This window comes from Trichomycterus rosablanca, chromosome 15 (assembly GCF_030014385.1).
Source record: "Trichomycterus rosablanca isolate fTriRos1 chromosome 15, fTriRos1.hap1, whole genome shotgun sequence".
Lineage (NCBI taxonomy): Eukaryota > Metazoa > Chordata > Actinopteri > Siluriformes > Trichomycteridae > Trichomycterus > Trichomycterus rosablanca.
This window is the reverse complement of record NC_086002.1, coordinates 19524025-19550480: the sequence shown is the minus strand read 5'-3', so window position 1 is coordinate 19550480 and position 26456 is coordinate 19524025. Positions and strand designations below refer to the sequence as shown.

Genomic DNA, 26456 nt, shown 5'->3' with positions numbered 1-26456 from the left:
CAGTGGTGGAGCATGGAGTGATGCACATTCAAAGGGTAAAATATTTAAAGCATAAGACTGAATATCTGTGCATTAACACATCTTAGTGAATTATCCCATACTAAATTAGTCAATTTAGGGAACATTAACAAATAAGGCTAGTATACTGAATAAAGTATGCAACACATTAACCACAAACAGCCTATTTATTATGCTGTAGGCATTGTGATTCTTTTGACTATCACCTTATGTTGCAACTCATCTGATTTTAAATTAATAACAAAGGAAAAAGAAAAAGTTAGTGAGACTGAAAATACAAGGCGAGTTAAACGTCTTAAACAATTGATCATAATAGGCTTTATGGGAAGCTCATGCTCAGTACAAAAATATTGTACTACCGTATAAAAGTAAAATGTAAAAAATAAAAAAGTTACTCTTTTACTATATTAAATGTAAGTTATACTTAAGCAATCTTGATGGTGTATATTAATAACCTACTGTAGGAGCACTGGGTGCTGCATGGTGAAGGAGCGGTGATGCCACAGTGATGCTACAGACTGCCAAGTGGACCATGGCTAGATTAAAATTCAACATTTGCTGTGGCTGCAATTTCATTCAAGGTCAACACCCATTCCATTTCAAGTTATGTCAATCCATTTACCTTCAGTTTTAGAAAACCAAAAACCTATGTGAACACACCAGGCCCAGTTCTAACACCCTGCATCCATCTTTGCAGGGCTCTTATTCTTGGTAGAGGAACCCTGCACTACCTGCAGGGTCTTGTAACCTGTTGGACCAGCAGCAAAGTGATTGATCTATTTCGTCCCTTTTGTGTTTAGTCTGACTAATGCCTCAATTTGGTCATTTTGAAAAAGTGGTCTTTAAATGATTTGCCCCCAATTCACTTTGTTTGAGAGCAGCATTATCGTTCTTTATTATTTTAGTGCTGCTTTTGCTTTTTTTTTTTGTCTATATTTTTTTAACAGATCCCAATGACCTTTCCCTATTCCTTACTTTAAATAAATCAAACTTTAAGCTTCCCAGTGCTGTGGTTTTTGTTTGGTCCAGGTCAGGAAGTGATGGACAAGAGGACATGGCTCACAATCTCCATTTCCCCCCAAAGGTGTTCGATGGGGTTGTGGTCAGAGCTCTGTGTGGACCAATCACGTTCTTCCAGACCAAACTCACCCAACCATGCCTTTATGAACCTTTCTTTGTACACTGGGACACAGTCATGTACAAACAGAAAAGAGCCTTCTCCAAACAGTTCCCACAAAGTTGAAACCAAATAACTGTCCAAAATGACTTGGTGTAATGAAGCATTAAGAATTCTCATTCCCAGGCCTAGACCAAGCCCTGAAAAACCCCATAACATTATCCCTCCTCCACCAAACTGGGTTGACACTGTGCACTCATTCTCCTGGCATTCACTAGGTGTTTGATTTTATATACCTGTGGCAATGGGACTGAACAAACCCCCTAAATTTAGTGATTAAGAAGTGTGTCCCAATACTTTTGTCCATATAGTGTATAAAATCAAGCACTTAGTGAATGCCCATACAGAGCTCTGACCTCAACCCCCTCAAACACTGCTGGGATAAACTAGAATGAAGATTGTGAGCCAGGTCCTCTCATCCAACATCACTGTCTGATCTCACAGATGCTATATGAACTGATACATTTCCCACAGACACACTCTTGTAGAAAGCCTTCCCAGAAGAATGGGAGCTGTTATAGCTGCAGAGGGGAACAGACTATATATAAATGTCTATGGATTTAGAATGGGGTGTTATAAAAGAATACTTTTGTCCATACAGTGTAGCTGATTATATTTACTAGACTGAACACCCTGAGGAGGGCGGCGGGAAAGTGTGAAAGTGACTGCACGCGCTAGCAGTCTCGCGCAGTTTGAGGGTATAAAAAGCCGTTTTTAACCCTCAGTTCGTTATTTCTGGCTTTAAGGAGTTTACCAGAGCAGAGTTTAGAGGTAAGAAATAAATAAAATAAAACAAAAGATATGAAAAATTAATATGTTATAATGGGTGACAAAACAATATAATATACCGGTATATTAATCAGAATAAAATCAATCTTTTTAGATTAACCAGGTTAACTTGAGTTAGCTTTGAGGCTAACACAGATGGATTGTTGTGGTAAATAAAATACCAAACAATATTTTTCATTTTCAGTTTGAGAGGAAGAACATTATTAAACGTTTAATATTTTATTAATTCTCGAAATATATAATTCAGAGGAGTCGATTCCTCTACACCCATCGCCAGAGGAGTCGATTCCTCTACGCCGATTACTGTTGTTATTGTAAAGTGTAACGGAATCGTGGATCCCGCTTTGGTCCGCGATGCGTGGTGCCGTGGTTAACATTGAGTCGACTCAGAGTCGTGATTTATTAGTTGACCATCGAGCACCAACAAAACGGAACACTGTAAATTATCTTAAGCTCTAAGATGTTCAGTAGTAAAACATTAGGCACAGTTTAAACACACACTTTAAACTAAATGTCCAACGTGTCTGACTCCAACAGGCTAAACAGCTGGGCTGCTCACGTTCAGCACAATATCACTGACATATACTGGACAATTACCATTTAAACAAGAACTTAACACATTACCGACATTTCTTAAAGCTTAATTACGTGCCACTACTTTATAAAGTTCAACAACATGAAAGACTCACCTCATCTGATAACAGAGGAGGAAAAATCCACGAGCATCCCCCGTTCTGCTCCCACACGTGGACTAACTGTTTACAGCTCACTGCAGACAAGAAGCGCCTACTTTCAGAGAAAGATCTGACTGACATCCAGAACCACCAATCAACAAATTACGCCGATCGGACCAGCGAGCTGAGGGCGGGACTAAATTCATGTCCCATATGCAAATTAAATATGTAAATAATATTAAATGTTCGAATATTTTTTACATTTTAATAGATATTGTATTTTGTGATTTATATTAAAAGGGTAAAAAAAAATTGAGATGCAATATTGTTATGTGCAGTGCGCTCTGGCCAGGGATTCGCTTACAACTCTGGGTCAGAAGAAGTGATTGACACAGGGACTTGGAGGAAGACAAAGAGAGGCGATTAGCCAAGATCACTCACACTTAGTGAGCTTTGGTGAGGGAGAGCGGGTCAATCAGTAACAGATGCGCTGGAGCTTAGAAAATATGCGCGCCTATCTATATCTGAAGAAGCGCTGTGGAATCCCACCTGGGCAAAACCTCTTACAATAAATCTACGTTTACTTGTTCATCACAGATAAAACAAATACAATCTTTATGTTTTGTTAGAGACTATTTAAAATGTTTTGGGAACACATTGCCTACATTCAGAAAATGCTCCAGAATAATTTAATGGATTGGCCCAAGTGAATAAAATAATTATGACTAGTATGTTATCCACAACAGTTAAATACACATTGTCCACCCTAAATATAACAGACACGTCTTTCTTTTTCTCACTTTTTAGGGGGGCTACAGGTCTAACCACACCCACGTCTGCCATCAATCCCATTACAACAAACAAAACTTACAAACTGAAGAAGTTTATTGAAATAGTGTTTTAGGGTCAGTTAGGGTCAAAATATAAGATATCAAGAAAGACATAATATTTTGTGATTAAGCTCTACTTCAAGATTATCAAAATATTTAATACTAAAGTCATATTTATGATGGTGACCAAAAAATGTAAAGTTTAAAATCGTAATGAGATCAAAGTCATAATTATTTTGAGATTAAAGTTGTAATAGTTTGAGAATAAATGTGTAATATTTAGAGCATCATTGGACTACCAGAATCCAAATTCTAACCGTAAAAACACATGACCATCTTTAGGGCTGCATTGGGGTTTTCTGATAATATTACTAACACTTTCCTCGGTCAGGTTTGTGATTAAACATCAGTAAATGATGTGTAATTTATTTTAAAATTTTAAGTTTAATCTTAAAATAATTATTTTAATCTTGAAATATTATGACTGTTTTTGAAATACTTGAGTTATAACTTAAATAGTGAAGTTCTACAATTATGTTCTACAGTAACGAAGCATGACATAAGTAATACTATAGTTTTTGTTATAATTAATATATTTCTCTTAAAACAGATTTCCAATTCTGTGATTATCCTGTGAAGTTTTTCATCTGCATCCAGTAAGTAACCATTGTCAAGATGGAACAGAATGTTTAAAACATTTATTTTATGTTTCATGTTTGGTCTTTTAAAATTCTCAGTATGGCTTTCACAACACCCTCATATTGGACAATAAGAAGAAAATCCAAAGCCAGAGTTAATGAACAATTAATTTCTGTCTATGTAAATGAACTGGGCTGTGGGAGTCCATATCAAAGGCAGGAACAAAATACTGAGGAAATTGAAGATCCTTTGTCCAATGAGGACAACGAGGAATTTTTTTATGCCTTTGAACTCACAGAAACAGAATCAGACACAGACTCAGATTCAGAAGTCCAAGCCTCTCTGCATAGTAGACTGGCATCATGGGCTGTTGAGCAAAATGTTACACATTCTGCTTTAAACAGTCTCCTAAAGATCCTGGCAGATTACCACCCAAAACTCCCTCATGATGCAAGAACATTGCTTGGAACTGTTCGTTCTACAAAAATGACCTGCAAAGATATTGCTGGGGGACAGTATTACCATTTTGGTGTGCTTGAAGCTATTACACATCTCTTAGAAGAACACAAGCATGTCATAAAAGAAACACACCTTCTGAACCTCCAGGTCAATATTGATGGTTTACCTTTATTCAAGAGTTCCACCACACAGTTTTGGCCAATTCTAGGAATCATTGAAAATCTTCCAAAACATGACCCAGTCATAATAGGTTTGTTTTGTGGCAACCAAAAACCAGGATCCCTGGATGCCTTCCTAGAAGATTTTGTGTCAGACATTTCTAATCTGGAAAAAGGATTTAATTACAAAGGAGATTTCCTGTACTTAAGGCTGTGCACAGTAGTTTGTGATGCTCCGGCATGTGCCTTTGTGAAAAACATAAAAGGTCACTCTGGCTATAGTGGCTGTGGGAAATGTACCCAAGAGGGAAAGTATATTGAGAATCGAGTTGTTTTTCCTGAAATTGATGCTTTACTGAGAACAGATGAGTCATTCAGGGCTCAAATAGATGAAGAACATCATCATGGTCCCACACCACTGCAAAGAACATCACTGAAAATGGTAACAGGCTTTCCATTAGACTATATGCACCTTGTGTGCCTTGGTGTTATGCGCAGGCTCCTTTTGTTGTGGCTACGGGGTCCTTTGTCCTGCAGACTGCCTGCCTCTACTGTTGACAACCTTTCAAGCAGACTTCAGCAAATCCGTAAAAATGTTCCCTTGGAATTCTCGCGACAACCAAGGTCTGTAAGAGAGTTAGACAGGTGGAAAGCTACTGAGTTCCGGCAGTTTTTGTTGTACAGTGGGCCTGTTCTTTTAAATAGCACACTCATTACAACAGCATACCAAAACTTTCTTCTACTTTTTGTGGGAGTGTTCATTTTATCCAGCAAACAGCTACTCCGAGACCATCTTGAGTATGCTAATGACATTTTGGTTTTATTTGTGAAACACTTTCAAGAGCTCTATGGGGAAAAGTTCATGTCTTACAATGTACACAACCTTGTTCACTTGGCACAAGATGTAAAAATACATGGTGCACTCGATAATTTCAGTGCATTTAAATTTGAATCTTTCCTTCACCAGATTAAAAAGCTAATTAGAAAACCTGGCTTCCCACTCAGTCAGGTCATTAGAAGACTGTCAGAGAGGCCCAAAAAACTGAATCGAAATAGGAAAAGAATGGGATTATACAAAGTTCATGCATGTGGTCCACTTCCCAGGTCCATCCAAACAGCCAGTCAGTATCGCGAACTGAGGACACAGAGTTTCTCATTGAGATTAGATGAAGCCAACAGCTTTATTTACATCAACAACAAAGTTGCCAGAGTGAAAAATATTTTCTCCCATGGAAATGAGGTCTACATTGCATACTGCTGTTTTCTCGAACAGGAATCATTCTTCGAATACCCTCTTTCCTCAGCCACACTTGGCATCTACTTAATAGACAAGGTCTCAGGGGCCACTGAATATTGCAAATTTTCAGAAGTTCAACAGAAGGCATTTGTTTTGCCATATAAGATGAAATTTGTATCTTTTCCCCTTCTGCATACCAGTTCATGAGAAATTTGCTACCAGAACCTCCCTTTTCATCCCCACTGAGTTTTTTTTTAATTTTCTTCTTCATAATCAAGTTTTTTTTTTTTTATAGTTTTCATGACATATGAGTAGCATGATAGATCCCTGTATGATAGGAATGTACCTACTGGTTGAATTTGTGGATGAGGGAACAACAAGCCCGGTGGCAGCAGAGTGGTACCATGAGGGCATATCATGGTGGCCTCCATACACAGACAAAGCCAAACTTCTAAAAAGTATCCGAGGCAGTGAGGTCCCAAATGTGAGCAGAGGATGGACACAGCACCAAGCTCGTATCCTTTACAGCTCAGGTAATCTAAAATGTATAAGAATATTGATTAGATAAACATTATCTATATTATGTACATTATACAGTACAGACCAAAAGTTTGGACACACCCTTCTCATTCAAAGAGTTCATGACTTATTTTCATGACTATGAAAATTGTAGATTCACACTGAAGGCATGAATGAACACATGTGGAATTATATACTTAACAAAAAAGTGTGAAACAACTGAAAATATGTTTTATATTCTCGGTTCTTCAAAGTAGCCACCTGTTGCTTTGATTACTGCTTCGCACACTCTTGGCATTCTCTTGATGAGCTTTAAGAGGTAGTCACCTGAAATGGTTTTCACTTCTCAGGTGTCCCCTGTCAGGTTTAATAAGTGGGATTTCTTGCCTTATAAATGGGGTTGGGACCATCAGTTGTGTTGTGCAGAAGTCAGGTGGATACACAGCTGATAGTCCTACTGAATAGACTGTTAGAATTTGTATTATGGCAAGAAAAAAAGCAGCTAAGTAAAGAAAAATGAGTGGCCATCATTACTTTAAGAACTGAAGATCAGTCAGTCCGAAAAATTGGGAAAATTTTGAAAGTGTCCCCAAGTGCAGTCGCAAAAACCATCAAGCGCTACAAAGAACCTGGCTTACATGAGGACCGCCCCAGGAAAGGAAGACCAAGAGTCACCTCTGCTGCGGAGGATAAGCTCATACGAGTCACCAGCCTCAGAAATCGCAGGTTAACAGCAGCTCAGATTAGAGAGCAGGTAAATGCCACACAGGGTTGTAGCAGCAGACACATCTCTAGAACAACGGTTAAGAGGAGACTGTGTGCATCAGGCCTTCATGGTAAAATAGCTGTTAGGAAACCTCTGCTAAGGACAGGCAACAAGCAGAAGAGACTTGTTTGGGCTAAAGAACACAAGGAATGGACATTAGACCAGTGAAAATCTGTGCTTTGGTCTGATCAGTCCAAATTTGAGATCTTTGGTTCCAACCACCGTGTCTTTGTGCGGCGCAGAAAAGGTGGACGGATGTACTCTACTGCAAAGCAGTAATCAAAGCAAAAGGTGGTTACTATAATATAAAACATATTTTCAGTTGTTTCACACTTTTTTGTTAAGTATATAATTCCACATGTGTTAATTCATAGTTTTGATGCCTTCAGTGTGAATCTACCATTTTCATAGTCATGAAAAAAAAGAACAATCTTTGAATGAGAAGGTGTGTCCAAACTTTTGGTCTGTACTGTATGTACAGTCATGTGAAAAAGTAAGTACACCCTCTTTGAATTCTATGGTTTTGTGTATTCAGACAAAATGAAAAACATCTATTTCTTATCAGGTCTTAAAATTATATAAATACAGTCTCAGATAAACAATAATGCATAATAAATTACACTCATTCATTCATTTGTATAAAAACACAAGACCAAAATAGAAAAAGCAGTATGTGAAAAAATAAGTACACCCCATGAATGAATAGCATGTAGAATCTCATTTATTAGTAATAAGTTGTAGTAATGGTTTTCTGTATGACTTTATCAGTCTCTAACATCGTTCTGGAGGAATTTTACTCCACTCTTCTTTACAACATTACTTCAGTTCACTGAGGCTTGTGTCCATTCATTTGTAAATGATCTCAAATTTAACTCTAGAATACTTTGGTTTCAAGAGGAGTTCATGGTCGACTCAATGGCTGTAATCTGTCCAGATCCTGTGACTGTAACACAAACCCCTAATCGTCACCCCTTCACCACCATGATTGACAGTTTGTATGGGGTGTTTGTGCTGATATGCTGTGTTTGTTTTTTGTCAGATGTGCCGTTGTGAATTTTGGCCAAATATCTCAATTTTGGTTTCGTCTGTCCACAGGACATTGTTCCAGAAATCTTGTGGTTTATTTCAGATGCAACTTTGCAAACTTAATCTGTTTTGTCATGTTCATTTTAAAGAGAGAACATTTTCTTTCAGAAACCCTTCCAGCAGGCCAAACTTGTTCAGTCTTTTTGTTTTAGTTGAACAGTGATTAAATTGAACATTTAACATGCTAACCGAAGCCTGTAGAGTCTTAGATGAAGCTCTTGGATGTTTTGCAATTTCTCAGAGCATTGCACAGTCTGATCTCGTGGTGAACTTGCAGGGACGTCTACTACTGGGAAGCTGCCTTGAATGTTTTCCACTTGTAAATGATCTTTCTTACTGTAGAACGATGAACTTCAGATTTGGAAATGGCTTTATAACCCTTCCCAGAATAATAAGCAGGAACAATTCTTTGTCTAAGATCATTGTTGATGTCTTTCCTACTTGGTATTGTGTTTACACACACCTGAATGGTCCAGACCACAATAAGTGCCAAAACTTCTGATTTTATAGACGTGATCACACTTACTAATCATCAGTTAATCAAGATCATTTGATTAGCAGAACCTGACTGATAAATACCCTCTTAATTCCTTTAGAAACAGTAAGGGTGTACTTATTTTTTCACACACTGCTTTTTGTATTTTGATCTAGTTTTTTATATAAATAATGAGATGGTGTAATTTGTTATGTGTTATTGTCTATCTGAGGTTGTATTTATATAATGGTAAGACCTGATGAAGAACAGATGATTTATATTATGTCCTGATACATAAAAACATAAAATTCAAAGAGGGTGTACTTACTTTTTCCCATGACTGTATATTATGCATTTAATTGTCTGCATGCAAAATATATTACAGATTGTTTGGACAAGGTCGTCCAGAAATGGAGAATATCCTGCGAGACCTCGGATTTAAATTCAGACAATGATTTCCCACGAAAACGAAAGTAATTTTATAACATGTCACACAACATTGTGTAGTACTTCATGAAGATTTCTATTTGATTTTTCTTTTACTTTTTAGACCTAAAAAGCCATTTGAATTTATTGAAAAGTCTCAAGCAAAATGGCATCCCAGCCCTCAAAAACAGAATCTCAAAATGAAAAAGAAAACAGTGCATTCCCTACCACCACCACCAATACCACCACCACCACCTGCTGACCATCGAAATCCTGGAACAAACAGAAGTAGTAAGTTTAGTGTATTTTTCTTCCCAAAAAAAAAAAAAAAGCAGTCCAAGATGTAACACTCTTTGCAACTTGAGCTGGACTAGATGGGTCTAAATGGCTGAAGGCTGAACAGATACATACATGCGCCTGGCATTTTTGTGACATTACCAAAAAACAAAAACAAAAAAAAAATCTTGTTTATATACTTATACCACCTTATAGGGCCCCTTAAATTTTAGGAAACACAATAGCTCAGAAGACTTAAATCTTTTCATTCCATTGCCTGAATAAAATATAGTTTGAAAGACTGGGAAAAGCCTGGCAAATCTTTAAAACACAACACTGGCTTTAAAGCTTATGATATTTCACATTTCCACAAGTATTACTGGGCGTTTATTAGAAATCTCATACTGAAGATTGTTAATATTCACTATAATTAGTTAGATACTGTTAAGAATGTGTTTGTTAAACTGTTTGAGGACTAAGCAGTGCAAAGCTAGTCTATAATAATATAACCAATGCCCAGAGAAAAATTAAATCATTTTTTTTAAGTTCCATCATATTTATAGAAGCTTAGTATTTCAAACATCACGCATAAACGCATATTGAAAAAAGCAGGTTTTTAAAATGGACAGTGTACTTACCAAATTATGATTTTTTAGTGATGTCACAGGATGAGTGCTTCCAGACAAATGTTCAGGGATACTCGGATGAAATCTCCTTCCCAGAATCTAGACAAGGTAAAGTTAATTGAAAATGAAGAAATTAAATATATAAAAACATTACAACACTTTCCAAAAAAGTTGGGATGCTGGGCAACATATAAATAATAACAGAATACAATGATGTGCAAATTATTTACGTTGTATTTTTAATTGAAAATAGTACCAAGAAAACATATCAAATGTTGAAACTGAGATATTCTCCTATTAATTAATAAAACAAGTTTAACATATTTAAATAAATTCAATTAAGCAATGGAACAAAAATGTTTCATGCTGTGGAAATGACTAGATTTAAGAGAGCTTACAGTATTTTTTTCCTTTTATCCTGTCCAACTAATAAAAGTTCTGAAGTGCAGTTTTAATTTCAGTCCACAATAAAACAAACTTAGAATAACAAATTTAAATTATGAATATAGTACATACCTATTTCTTTTTTTCAGTGATGTCAAAGGCCCAGTCCTATCAGGGAAGAATTCAGGATGCTTGGTTCACTGAACCAACACAGCAGAGTAAAATCACATTTGTCATATATGCTATTCATAGAAACCCCCTGCTTGATAAGTATTTATCAAAACAAATAGAGAAATATACATAACCTTACAAATTCATAAAAAGTTTAATCACCCATGCATAATTATTTGCTTTCAGTGATGTCACAAATCCAATTGCTCAGTCAAGATGGACAGTCCACCATCACAGAACAAAGTAAGGTTTCTCTACAGTCATTAACATTACATTACATGTCTTATTTATTGATCTAATAAAGATGTGTGAATAACCATGATATTATTATGTGACTTCCCAGCAGCAGAGAGGGCCATCTTAGAGATGCTGGGAAACTGCAGCTCCAGGTCCAGCATCTCACTTCTGTTATTACCCAAAGAGGCCCCTTTTTGGGTAACAGCAGCCTGAAGATGCCACCTGCACCAGCAGATAAAGAGGAAGAAGATGGACTTCCACTGGAAAGCATTCAGGCCTTGAATGACTTTGAAGTCCATCTTCAAAACAAGATCTTCAAGCAAAAATTGGTAATTTAACGTACCTTACACACACACACACTATATATATATATATATATATATATATATATATTAGGGCTGTCAAACGATTAAAAATTTTAATCGCGATTAATCTCAGAATTTTACATAGTTAATCGCGATTAATCGCATTAAAAAAAAATCTGTGTAAATGTTATAGAAAACAAGGATTTTAAGTGAAATGTTACAATTAAAATGGTGAACACATTTTATGCTAAATGTACTGATGTTAAAAACTGCTGGGACAAGAGAAAACTGTAAGGGAGTTTTATTCACTCACATATTAGGCAGTAATACTATCTAGCAGAGACCCTTGACTTCGTATAAATGTCAGATGCGTAGTTATTGTAACAGACTTTTCTGTGGTTGTATCGTGACGATGGTTTGATGGACGTTTCTACACAAAGTGAGTGTGTTTTCACTAGGGATGCATCGATACCATTTTTTCCCAACCGAGTACAAGTACATGTATTTTTGTACTCGCCGATACCTATTTAGAATGATGCAATCTGGAGCATTATGGAATAGTTTAGTTTTTAGTGTAAAATAGTGCAGTGGAACAGTTGCTTGGGTTGCCATCACTAATTGTAAAAAAAAAACACCGCACAGACATCATTGAGAAAGCTTCTGACAAGCTAACGTAAACGTTCATTAATAAACGCACGTAATTAACGTTGTGCACATCATACATGCGATGCGATTCTGCTGATTGAAATATTTACTTTAAAAAGATAATACAGTCCGATCCCATCTGAGCCGATTCTATCAGCACGTTCGTGGTTCACCTCGGTAAATCGTAAACGACTCTGAGTCGGCTCCCGCTCTGTGGTAATAACCAGTATAATTAAGCCTGAGCTTTATAAGGTAAGCGAGTCACACAAAATGTTCTGTAGTATTTGGTGTTTATTTACAACCGCATCATTCATCATAACAGTAAACACTGAGAGATGACTGAGAAAATAAACTTACGCTGCGCTTACAATGAATCGATTCTTGAATCACTTGTATCGACACTGTGAACAGAGTATTGAACACAAACACAGCGGTCGCTTCTTTTGTAACCGGTTTATCTTCGCTGTTAGCTCTATTTTTAAGGGGTTTTTTTGTCAAACGGAACTAAATAACATTAAATGTGCGTGTGAGCGTGGTCAGTGAGAATAATTCAATCTGTCTCCCGTGGGTGAAAAATGAATTGCTTTAGTTTTAGAAGTGAAAAAATCTCGTAATGTAATTAGTGCGTTAACGGCACTATTTTTTTTAATCTCGTTAAATTGAGATTGCGTTAATGCGTTATTATCGCGTTAACTTCGACAGCCCTAATATATATATATATATATATATATATATATATATATATATATATATATATACAGTATATATATATATATATATATATATATATATATATATATATATATATATATATATATATATATATATATATATATATATATATATATATATATATTGTACATTGCATGTACATTACTTACCGAATATTTTTGTCAACTTCAGGTGTCAAAACTGTCACTGGTTGGGGGGCAAACACTTAAAAAAACAGTGTGGCGGATTTGTGGCAAAGTGTTTGCTCCTCAACTAGCTGTGCAGTTGAACTGGTGTGGCAGAGGAGAGAAAACGGCCATCAAAAACACACACCTGAAAGACACAATTGTCTGTAAGTATAAACATTTTTGTCAACAATTTTTAGTTCTGTATATTGACTTAAGATATCTTGTTTGTGCACCTTCTAGTCCACTAGACCATAATCAGTAGTCATTTTCTAACCACAGGATCATTGCTGGATGGATATTTTTGTGATCTTCCATTGATTAACAGAGTACAGTAGTCTTTATATGGTGTATAGGCTGTAGTCTTTAATCCTAGATGAATGCCTTACCATTCTCATGTGGAATTGTTTAATATGCCAAAAATTCATAGCTCTATCAAAAGATGACAAGCTATTGCAGTCTAATGGTATTAACCCTCCTGTTGTCCTCGGGTCAAAATGACCCGCCACTGTGTTAAAACCCCCCCAAAAATCCACTAAATGCTATTTTTTTACCTTGAAATTTTATGACTTTTCCTAGATTGGCCCCAACAATAGAAAAAGTGAAATGTTGCTTTTATTCACATTTCCATGTAAGCTGTACAAAAAAAGGTACAAAGGTGGTCTTCGGGTCAAAATGACCCGTGAGGCAAATAGAGTTGAAATCAAGGTCACAGAGTTATTTACAACCCACAGAATGTTACAATGTTTTAGTTGTGTCAATCAGTAGCAGAAGTAATCAGGTGGTGTTCTCGCAGACTTCAGAAGACCACCTGTTTATTTCCAGAGGTTATAAAGGTGCTGCAGATAACAGGACCCAGAATTCTGTCTGTACTGAAGCCATGAGTGTGCGTTATAGCGTTGAAGAGGCTGTAGAGCTGATTTTCTCAGATGTCCAGCAAGACAACTCTGATTCAGAAGAAGAAGTGGAGCATGTATCCGAAGAAGAAGATGGGGAGGAATACAACCCAGAGCATGATGAATCATCTTCAGAAGAAGAAGAAAACCCTGAAGCTAAAAGAGAGACTTTCCTTTCAAAAAATGGCAAAATAACATGGTCCTCAGCAGCATATGACCAACACGGCAGGCATGCAGAACAAAACGTTGTGCTTGATGTGACAGAGGGACTGAGGGGTCACAATGTGACATGTGACAATTTCTTCACCTCTTATGAACTCGGACTGCAGCTCCTGAAGAGGAAGATCACCATGGTTGGTGCAGTTCGAAAGAACAAGCCTGAGCTCCCACCTGCACTGCTTGCATCAAAGGAGAGAAAGGTCTTCTCCTCAAAGTTTGCCTTCACGCCCACCACCACTCCAGTGTCCTACCTCCCAAAGAAAAACAAGAATGTAGTTCTTCTGAGCACACTGCACGCAGATGGTGACATTAGCGATCGTGAGGACAGGAAGTCAATCATCATCCTAGACTACAACCGCAACAAAGGAGGTGTGGACAACCTAGATAAGGTGATTGGAACAGATAGCTGCAGAAGAATGACTGCCTGCTGGCCCCTGGTCATCTTCCACAACATCATTGATGTTTCCTCCTACAATGCCTTTGTGATTTGGAGAGAGATCAACCCGACCTGGATGTCTCGTAAGCAGAACAAGAGGAGGGTGTTCCTGGAGCAGCTAGGAAAGGCACTTGTAACTCCACTCATTGAAAGAAGGAAGCATGTCCCCCACACAGAAGCCTCAGCAGCAGTTGTGAAAGCTATTCAGAGTGCAGGAGCCCCTGATCAACCTGAGGATCCAGCTACCACAGCCACTTCCCCAGCTAGGGCAAGTAAGAGGAAGAGATGTCAGTTCTGCCCTCAAAAGAAGGACTGTAAAACACATACTGTGTGCTGCAGGTGTAAGAAATATTTCTGCAAAGGCTGTGCACTTGCATACTGCCCTCCATGTGCTAATTAGTTGAATGAGTTGTTATATTTCATATTTTTGTATTGTACATTGTCTTAAATTGTTCACTGGAGAAAAAAAAAAAAAAGAAACTGAGTCATTGGGATGAATAAAATTTCATTTAATACAGCGAGACTATTTATTCTATTACTCATGTCTAATGTTACAGCTACATATACCTACTCTTTTAGTAATCCGATTTTTTTTTTCAGTATCAGCAATGAGAAACCCGCTGCTCCCCACTCCAAATGAGGCTGAAGCTGAGAAGATAATTAAAGAGTGGCTTCGCCTTTCCAGTGACAGGCTCAGAAAAAGGCAGCGATAGTTTTTACATTTATTTTATGTTTTATATATATAATAGTTTATGTATATATAAATACTTGTAAATATGTTCTGTTTTTTAAAAGTTAAGGCTAAGTTAGTAGTATGTAAGTTATTATATATTTATATGTGTATGTTAAAATAAGAAACATTTTATATCAAATGTTTTACATAATTTTGCAATTTTTTAAAATTTTTAATTCCTAATAAAAGTTTATTGTTAAACCTTTCATAATTTGAACTCAGTTTTGCTAAAAGACAAAACACAAAATAAAAATAAAACAATAAAACAAGTAGTACAGAATTCATGTCGCCGAAAGGGAGTTTGGAAAATACATCGCGGAGACATCGGATGAAAGTCGTAGAAGGGGAAGCTGGACGTAGGTATGTCGGAAAATACGTCGCGGATACACCAGATCAGCGTCGTTTTAAGGGCGCTTTTTCATCAAAGCTACGTAGTGCCAATGTGCAAACGACATAAATACTATGTAACGCCAACCATTCTAAGTAGGGAGCAGCGACGTAGCAGCGACGTATTTGTGCTGTCTGGGGCTCTGTTTCCTTGTGTTCTGCTAAAACAGCACACCGCTCCTGATGCGTAAAGCGACGCAGCGCACATTTCACATCTTATTACACGTAAAAATATGCTGAGGAAACCCGATCTTCTTGTAGACACAGGCTGAAAAGAGCAAACCAAACCTTGGTGTTTTCCACATGCATTTATAAGCGGATGTGAGCTTCCTTTTCTACTAGAAAAATAGGCTGTTTAGTGCGAAGTAAAACACAGCTACCAAGCAGGACTAGGTCGAGTCCAGGGTGCTTAACTGTCATGTAGCTGAAAGAACAAATGGGAAAAAAAAGGTAAATATAACAGTTTAGAATAATAATGATGATAATAAGAAGAATATTTTAATACACTAACATTTATTTCAGTTATTCCTACATATTTGTGCTGTAAGATCTACAGAACATCCCCGTGTCAGCTTTAAGTTCACATATACTGACACATTTCTAAAACAACACATGGCTCCAACATCCACATTCTACTGATCTTTCTAACACTCACAAAACAGATTCAAGTCTATTTTAGTTATTTATCTGATACATCTCTTTTATAAAGATGCACTTTTTAATGTTTAACTCAGAAATGGCTTTAACACAGCTGACACCGACACATAAAATGTCTTCTTTCACTTATTTGGCTTTTATTGATACACAGCTGAGATCACTTTCACTTTAATCAAGATGTGTCTGACTTTGAAATATGTTTATAAAACGTTATGCTTTAGCAGAATATGACTTATAACGTCCCATTTCTCACAATATAGTGAAATATACAAACACATTTTTAACACAGATGTCACTTATAAAGACTTTATAAATCAGTATTGTTCAGCACAGAAGAATCTGAAAACTTTTTTAAAACAATTTTTATTTATTTATTTGTTTAATGTATTCATTGTTTATTTAGTTAATCACTCATTCATGACCCTAACACCAAATTTAACATAACATTAATGGCTCTAGCAGTCCAGGTGAGACATATCCACCTATTTTACTTACATTTTTTACTCTCTCTCTCACACACACACCTGCAAAAGCTAGCAACAAACACAAGCGTTGTCCATTTATATAATACACATTCCTAAACACAATTTTACCCTCATGTTTTATTCACCCTACACCTCCTCCTACACCGCTGCAGGTGTTTTAGTATTTTTTTTATCCTAACATGTCTCTAATGCTACTTTCACAAGCACTGAAAGGTTTCTAAAGCTATTTGTTTGTTTTATTTCAATTTCACTACAATTTTACTGGTTTGACCTAATATGAATTTTTTATCATTCACTGCTCTGTTCTCCTACTCTGTCTTATTTCCTAGTATGGGTTATTTTTTGGCTACATTGTCATGTCTCTAATTGCTGTTTGTCTCACCTAATTGTACAATATTAAAAAATGCGACAAATATGGCGATTATAGTACATTGTAATAGGGTTTAGGGTTGCATAGAAGCCCTGTTGAATTTCTTTTTTTAACATGTTTAAAACTGCAAAATTATTAAAATTAAACTTTAGTTACAAAAAAAATCATCAAATCGATTGTGGATCGATTTACTGAGGAAAAACTACAGTGGCCAAGAAGTGCAAAACAAATGAACAACAAAAACAAATTTACAAGAGCTTAAACACTTTTACCAATGCCGAAACAAATTTACAAACGGCTGATCTGATGGAAAGGGTATACAATACACAGGAAGTGCTTGTTGCTTACCTGCTGCCAATCAAACTGTTTTGCAGGGATGAAGTGAACGGAGTTTGTGATGGTAACACTAAACAATAGTGATGTGCAGATGAAGCCTCATTAAAGCTTTTGAAGTTTTTCCTGATTGTGCTGAAAATACCTGAGTGGGGGAGGAGGGGGGTGGTTAAGGTTGCACCTATAAAAAATATAACGTGTCTTCATGTTCACGTGTTCATGAGAACATTATCAAAATGTTTTATTTAGGGTGTTTAACAAATATTATTTTCATTCTTTATAATAATAAGTCAGAACCATATTTTAGACAAAACAAGGCACTCTGCCCACTGCGCTACTCATACAGCGGTGTATTAAACAGGTTGTTATGCTGATAAACCTGCGCACACACACCGTTACTAAGAATTAAAGCGAATACTACTTAATATAATAACCAAACGCTTTCTAATTCCCACGGTAGCAGCAGTATCTTTCTGTTTCATACAAAGCTCGTCCTGTATCAGTTCAATACGGAACGTGGCGTTTAGTCTCCAAATAAAGAACGATTCTGTATTTTACGGGGCGGTTGGTAACCCTGCACTCTAAAAAGAAATGTGTTAAAAACGACACACACTGTGTGGAATTTCAACACATGTGAGGAGTGTGCTCAGGGACGACACATACTATATGTTGATTTAAACACAGTAAATGTATCATCCTGTTTTTGCACACCCACCGTGTTAGGATAATTAACACACACAATGTGTTGTTCTTACACAATGTGTGTTGATTATGTGTAATCAAGAAAATGGGTAAAATAAAGACTAATACAAACGTAGCCATTTTATTGTACTGTATAATATTACAAATGTTTAAATAACATTCTTTTTTGTGACAAGTAATAAATTAAAACAAGATTACAAACAGTTTAACAGTAAAGGTACAAAATATATCTTGCTTGAACTTCTTTCCATTATTAAAGATGGTTGCAAAAATTCGTAAAACCTCTGTTTCTCTGTCCTAAAAGAAAGACAAAAAATATCATTACAAGGTACTGTGTTTCTCTCTGAGAGTCTTGTGTAATCACAATACAAAATATTAACTGAATAAGACATTTACAACATTTAATATTTTGAATAACATTCTGATTAGTCAACCAACCAAATAAGTAATCAGAACACAACTAATATTCCTCCAAATTTGTCATGTCTGTAATTATTCACATAGGCTGTTTAACAAATTATTAAACAAGTCACCTGAAAACTACAGTTACAGCATACAAGCTAAAATGTTTAATTTACCAGAATAAAGTAAATCGGATGATGAATTTTGGAAGAGTTGTGCATTACCCTAAATATATCCACCACTACCAGCTTTAATGCTAATAACAATAAGCAATGTTGCTAACGATTCGATTTAAAGAACCGATTCTTCCGAAACGCCAGTTAGCTAACGATAAATAATACCAATAAAAAGAAAGACTAGTCAGGTTTAACGGAACATTTATTACTGAATAGGAACAGAAAAGCAAACTTAGGTTTATATTAATGTAATTCAGTGCCTCCTTTTTACTTAACTAAGTCAATTGTAAGTCTATTGTAAGTTAAAACAGGTCACAGGGTTAAAACCTACTTTTTATAGCTTTGCTTGACTTCATAAAACACACAACAAAACACTGATAAACATGAACTAAATAAAGATTAATAAAACATACTCAATACTAGACTATTTTAAAACCCCACTGCTTTTGCAACTTACCAATAAGGATGAGTCCTGCTCCTTTCCTTGCATGGTCCAAAAAGAGGGAATCAACCATGAAACACAGATATACTTGATAGGAGAAATGTGATTGGTTAACGCATATTTTTATTTATTAATTTATTTTTAATCTTTCATGGGAAAAAAAATCTATGTTTCTAGTCAGAAATGCCATTATTTTATCCAACAAATGTAATTAAAATTGAATAAATATATATTTTTAAACAATGTATTTTCTCACAGTTCTACACATAAATGTGTAGACTAACTATTGGAGTTACTTTACATGTCTGTGTAAAAAGTGGCCAGAAATGACACAAAACATGTTACAGACCACAGGACACAGTAGTTGTCCATTATTTAAAAAAAAAAACTATACAAACAAAAGAGCAGCTATACACCTGTTCCAAATCCGAGATGCCTTACTAAGTTCACTACTGAGGCATCTTAATATTTCAATGTTATTTTGACTCAAGAACGAGTGAGCATCCGTCGTGTTCTTAGTGATGAAGGCAATCCCAGAATTCATTGCGGCATCTCTTCTCTCACAGAAAAGTAAACATGGCTGACGGTGCGGACAAAGTTATTTTCAAACGTAAATAAATAATTATTGATTTTTAACGAGTGTTTTTATTTGCAAGTTTGGGCTTGTCAGCAAATGTAACAGTTATCTGTACGCGAATCGAGATGTTATATTGACATGTTAGCGCCGTCCCACATCATTCTATTGGTTTTAATGGCAAGATGCTAAATGCTAAACGCGAAACCCGATGGAATCGCTAAGTAGCGCGTTCAAATAACCTGCCTTATAAAAGTTAATGACTTATTAGAATCCTCTCTACTGAGGCAGCTGCATTTGTAGGCAGTAAGACAGCGAGGCGGCTCACTAGGATTTCAAACATACTGGTGTAGATACGTCATGGAAAATGAGAACGGTGTGAATTTTAGTTTTGTGTCAAGCAGCAAAAAAGTTGAAGCATGACGTATTTGATTTAATTTGCATTAAATGACATCGCACGTCCTGCAATGTGACTATTGCGCATGCACACATCGCGATGATGATGCTGAACTGATATATCGTGCAGCCCTAGTAGTTGTGTAGAAAAAATGACACATTACTTATTAGAGTGTAGTTTGACTGTCTCTTATATAGTCAGTGAGATAAAACCACCAAAGCTTTGAATCAGTCCCGCACATTCCTGCTGGTTTAATACAAGCTCCGATACACTGAGTCCAGTGTTACAAAAGTGAAACAAGCTTCAAAGTCTCGGTATCAAATGTTCCGTCCCTAATAAACAATGTTCTGTCCATTTTGTGTTAATTATGTCAGCCAGTTGGCAGCTTTTATTTTTCTTGTTGAATTCCTTAGATGTTTAGAAGAGTGGACGGTAGATAGAGATGCACAGGCCACGTCTAAACATCTGCACAAACAATCCAAAAACTTCCTACAAGAAAAACAAAAGCAGGTCAACTGGATAAAATGATTTCCACAAAATAGACAAAACATTGTTTAGCGTTACCATCACAAACTCCGTTCACTTTACCCCCGAGAAACAGTTTGATTGGCAGCAGGTAAGCAACAAGCACTTCCTGTGTATTGTACCTACCATTTCCGTCAGATCGGCCGTTTGTAAATTTGTCTCGGCATTGGTAAAAATGTTTCAGCTCTTGTAAATTTGTTTTTGTTTTTTTGTAATTTTGTTTTCTAAAATGTTAATTTGTTTTGCACTTCTCGGCCACCGTAAATATGAGATCTTGTGACCGTTTGTGGCACTTTTGGAGAACTGTAAAAAAATAACATGATATGGTAAAATGAAAAAAAATAAATAAATAAAAATAAAACCCAATGTAATATCAATAATAATCAATAATACTTTGTGATCAGCCTCACTGGTTGTCCCTCAGATTGTGACACGCTTCTACAAATTGTGCAGCATGTGTGATCAGTCCGCTCTTCTCTCCCAGTATGTAGGGCAGTTTGTGTGAGTTCCTCAGTGTAGGAACTCAGGGGAGATGCTGCTGATCTTCCTATAGTATAGACTCCTGATAGAGATGTACTTCAGGTACTCTTTTAGGAAGTGCAGCTCTGTCTCCACCACTGCCAGCTCACAGTGAGAGCACAGCCTGGCCTCTCTGGGTGTCCAGCTCTGTCTGTGCCGCCCGGTTTCGACGGCCAGGCTGTGCTCACAGTCTGTACATCGTCAAAACCTTCCTTAGTTTTTTCTCTTTCATTTCTATCAGGTAAGCAGCCAGAGAGTAATCTCGGTTCAGGGCTGAATAGCACTGGAGTCTGTGTTGTTGTTGTATTGTCTCAGTCCAGTATTTGATGTAATTTTGTTTTTGTTTGGTCATAATTTGGTTGGGTCTAATGTTTTGGGCGAGTGTGTGGTGAGGCTGATTGGTGTGTGTGATGTTAGTGTGTTTTAGGTCACTGAGACCAGCTGGGTTAGGGGACTCCTTTCCATGTTCAGCTCTTGGCATGTCAGTGCTTTATAATGGAGTGAGTGGGGGACACTGGATTTGATATGTTTCCAGAAGTTTAGAGCTCTTTTCTGAATGCAGAATATTAGTGGGTATTGTCCACTAATATTCTGCCCTGCAGGCCGTGTTGGGGGTCTTCCTCTGCACACTGAGAAGATTTCTGCAGAACTATGTGTGCAGAGTTTCAATTGTGTGCTTGTCCCACTTAGAAAAATCATTTTGAGTTAGGGGCCCCCACACCTCACTACCATACAGTGCAATGTATGTCTCTCTCTCTCTCTCTCTCTCTCTCTCTCTCTCTCTCTCTCTCTCTCTCTCTCTCTCTCTGAGCGGAAGTGAGTGAGCGCGTGTGTGCGTGCGTGAGTGAGTGGAGCTGAGTGTGAGCGTTCTCTACTGCTGCAGTTTGAGTGAGTTTCTAACTTTTGTATTCTTTCTGTGCTGTGCTAGATTGTGTATTAAGTTGTTTCAGTATTAGTGACGGTGTGCGGTTGTAGTTAGAAGGGGGGGGGGGGGGGGGTGTTTATACTCGCCGGGTGCCGGCGTTTTTTGCCGGTCGCCATGGCGGCGGTGGATAAAGCTAAGTTGGAGAAGCTCACTCGCCGTCATGGGATTAGACTTGCACCTGAGATGAGGTGCTCAGTGGAGGACTGTGTTTTGGCTGTGGGAGATGTAGTTGACTGTAGCAGTGTTTTGGCTGCATCTAGGATGAACGGTGCAGTTGTTATTTTTCTGGACAGTGTAGAGAAAGTAAACTCTGTGGTACAGACCGGTGTTGTGATTAAGGACACGTTTACACCTGTAATGCCCCTCGTTAGACCTGCTAAAAGAATAACTATTTCAAATGTTCCACCATTCATGTCTGATGAAGCACTGATTGTAGAACTCTCACGTTATGGTCAAGTTATGTCTACCATAAAAATGATCCACTACGGTGGGAGAAGTCAACGTTCACGGCATGTTGTCTGTTATAGACGGCAGGTATACATGGTTTTGAAGAGTGGCGTTGAAGATCTGAACATTGCTTGCAAATTCAAAATTGATGGTTTTGATTATGTTGTTTTTGCCACTTCTGACAACATGAAGTGTTTTGGGTGTGGGCAAGAGGGGCATTTGAGGCGTTCGTGTCCTTTTGAGGCAAGTGAAGGTACATCACAGGCCTCAGATTCTGCACCTGACGGGGGAGGTGTAAACCACACGGGTGGTGCAGACGATGGACCTGGGAGTGCTGGAACTGGGGAACATGGGGAGAATGTTGGGTCTAGTGCAGCAGGGGACAGGGTTGAAAGTGTGGGTGAGAACACTGTCTCAGGCACACAGACTCAGGTTGGGGAGGATGATGCTGTGGCTGGGCCTGGTGGCGCTGGGGACATTGGTGTGGACAGTAAAAATGATGTGCAGGAAGGCTCAGGGTCTCAAGGGGACTCAGCTACTATTGTAGCTGAAGGTGGTGCTGCAGCTATTAATACTGCAGAATATAGTTTGGATGGGGAGGACATGGAGACTGACTCCGTGGTAGAGGAGACACTTTTCAGAGTTCCTTCTGGAAAGCGAAAATTGAAAACAAAGTGGACTAAAGATGGGGAAAAGAAAGGGAAAACACAGAAGGCAGGTGGGCAGAAGAGTGAGCAGCAGAAGGAGGTTCTTGGTTCTGGTACCCCTGATGACACTGACAGTGATCTGTCTGATGTTAAAAGTCAGAGGAGCTGTCGAAGTGCATACATGTTCGACAAGATTAGGTCTTTTTTGACAAAAACAAAAAACATGAAAGGTGTAGTTGTTGAGGAGTTCTTTCCTGACAGGAAATTATTCATAGACTCTGTCCGGGCTCTTATGAGAAATGAAGGGGAGGACCAGTTTACTGTGCAGGAAATTTATCGATTAAAAAAAATTGTTCCAAAATTGAAATTAGGACTGAAGAATGAAGATGGTTATGAAACCTCTTAGCTTTAGCTTTTTTTTGTTTTTCACTCTACTGTTCCTCTTTTCTTCACTCATGAGCAGGATAAGGGTGGGCTCTTTAAATCTAAATGGGGCACGGAACAGCTATAAAAGAGCTTTGTTATATGAATTGATCAGACAGAAGGGGATTGACATCATGCTAGTCCAAGAAACACACAGTGATGATGAAAATGAAGTTGAATGGAAAAAGGAATGGGAAGGTGAAGTTCTCCTCAGTCATTTGAGTTCTACCAGAGGTGGGGTGGCTGTTCTCTTCTCTAAAAATCTCAGGACAACATCTTGTGATATTGAGCAGGTGATGAATGGCAGGTGCATGATTGTACGAGCACAACTTGAACATTTTAAAGTTATTTTTAACGTTTATGCTCCCACGACTGGTGTTGACAGGGTGGCCTTCTTACATACTGTTAGTACAGCTCTGCAGAACTGCAGCACTGATGACTACCTGTTTGTGGGGGGTGATTTTAATTGTACTGAAGATGACACCATGGACCGTAATCACACTGAACCACATGCTGCATCTCAGCGTACCCTTTGTGAGCTAATTAGAGCTCGTGAGTTATATGATGTATGGAGGTGTTTTAATCAGAATACAAGACAATACACATGGGCCCATGCAAGGGATGGTTTTATGTCACTGGCTAGATTGGATCGGATTTATTGTTTTAAGCACCAGCTTAGCATTGTTAAGGGTTGTATGATTGCACCTGTTGGGTTTTCTGACCATAGCTTGATTTTATGTTCGGCTTTTATTGCTAACATTAGGCCTAAAAGTGCTTACTGGCATTTTAATACCTCCCTGTTAAGTGACATGAATTTTAAACGTGTTTTTTCAGTTTTTTGGAATGCTTTCAAAATAAGGAAGGGTCAGTTCTGTAACCTGCGTGAGTGGTGGGATTATGGCAAGGTTGAAATACAGCAACTTTGTAAACAGTATACTTTCAATATGTCACAGTATATTGCCAAATCAATGAAAACATTAGAACATGAGATAGTTCAGTTGCAATGCCTTATAGATACAACTAGAGACCAAAGTCATGTCACAACTCTTAGATCAAAAACTTCTGCTCTTAGAGATCTTTTGGGCATCAGGGCACAGGGGGCTCTGGTCCGATCGCGTTATCAGAGCTTGACACAGATGGATGCCCCATCCAAGTTTTTCTTCAGTCTGGAAAAAAAGAATGGTCAGAGTCGTATCATTCACTCTCTGCGCTCTGAGGAAGGACTAGAGTTGACAGAGCCCGCTGAGATAAGGAAGAGAGCTGTACGGTTCTACAGCGAATTGTACAGAGGTGAGCATGTGGATCATGGAGAACTGGCCTCTGGTTTTTATTCAGGTTTACCTAGGGTTTCTGAGCGCTCATGTGCAGAGCTGGAACGGCCTCTGTGCAAGAAGGAGCTGTATGCTGCCCTGCAGGACATGAAGGGTGGTACTGTCCCAGGTATCGACGGCCTTCCTGTGGAATTTTATAAGGCCTTTTGGACAGAGCTGGGGACCGATCTGCTAGCTGTTCTCAATGAGAGTTTGGATGATGGTTCCCTGCCATTAAGTTGCAGGAGGGCTGTTGTCACCCTTCTGCCTAAGGCGGGTAACCTGCAAGACATAAAGAACTGGAGGCCAGTGAGTCTCCTTTGCACTGATCTGAAAGTGTTTTCCAAGACTCTGGCTAATAGACTGAAAAATGTGATGGGGCAGGTCATTCATCTAGACCAGACCTACTGTGTGCCTGGTAGGTCCATTAGAGACAACATTCACCTAATTAGAGGTGCTTTGGAAATCTCTAAGATTTTGGGGTTTGACTTAGGTCTCATTTCTATCGATCAAGAGAAGGCATTTGATAGAATTGAACATCAGTATCTTTGGCATACTCTTGAAGCTTTTGGCTTTGGCCCAGTTTTCATGGGCTTGGTTAAGGTAATGTACCAGAATATTGAAAGTTTGCTGAAAATTAATGGGGGCTTAAGTGCTCCATTTCAGGCTGGTCGTGGTAAACGTCAAGGATGTGCCTTGTCAGGCATGTTATACTCTCTTGCCATTGAACCAATGCTGAATAAAATTCGCACACAGAGTGAAGGGGTAGTTCTAAGTAAAAGTGATTTGTATCGGCATCACCTATCTGCTTATGCAGATGATGTGATGATTATGGTAAATGGACAGCAAGATGTTGATAGATTGGTTGCCATTGTACGGGACTTTGAACTTATTTCATCGGCAAGGGTCAACTGGGGAAAAAGTGAGGCTTTAGCAGTGGGTCACTGGGCAAAAGGGTTGCCAGTTTTACCTGGTGGTCTGTTATGGAAGACTGGGGGGATAAAGTATCTGGGTGTGTATCTTGGGGATGAAGTCACACAGCTTAAAAACTGGGATGGTGTGGTGGAGAAAATGGCTGGTCGTTTAGCACGGTGGAAATGGATTCACGGACAGCTATCCTTTAGGGGGAGAGTACTAGTTGTCAACAATTTGGTGGCTTCAGTACTGTGGCACCGGCTGTCCTGTGTTGATCCCCCAGTTGAACTACTGTCGCGGCTGCAAACCATATTAGTGGATTTTTTTTGGGACCGGCTTCATTGGGTTCCTCAAGCTGTGCTCTTTCTCCCAAAGGAAGAGGGAGGACAAGGCCTAGTGCATCTTGCGAGTAGACTGGCAACTTTTCGTATGCAGTTTGTGCAGGATTTCCTGACTGGGCCTGCTGATCTGGTGTGGCGAAGGGTCACTTGTTCTATTCTGCACAGGGTGGATGGCCTGGGACTGGACATTGCTTTGTTTTTAATGGATTACAAACAATTGCATTTAAATGGATTACCACTTTTTTACCGTGGACTTTTTAAAATATGGGGATTTTTTGAGAGTCGTCGACTGACCACCTCACTTTTCTGGTTGCTGAAAGAACCTTTAATTAAAGGAGCTCGACTGGATGTGTCAGGTGATGGAGTACCTGGGCTTACTCAGAGACTTTGTGCATCTGGGAC

At 38.1% G+C, this 26456-nt stretch overlaps 1 protein-coding gene across 1 annotated transcript; it reads left to right on the top strand.

Annotated features, from left to right (window-relative positions):
• Nucleotides 1-1908: 1908 nt before the first annotated feature.
• On the top strand, nt 1909-15231 carry LOC134328801 (uncharacterized). Its single transcript, XM_063010029.1, has 10 exons — nt 1909-1966; nt 6320-6514; nt 9213-9300; nt 9378-9544; nt 10186-10263; nt 10689-10757; nt 10897-10953; nt 11054-11276; nt 12801-12960; nt 14945-15231. Exons 2-8 carry the CDS (start codon nt 6322-6324, stop codon nt 11158-11160), a joined length of 759 nt encoding a protein of 252 aa, XP_062866099.1. The 5' UTR covers nt 1909-1966; nt 6320-6321; the 3' UTR covers nt 11161-11276; nt 12801-12960; nt 14945-15231.
• The last annotated feature ends 11225 nt before the right edge of the window (nt 15232-26456 follow it).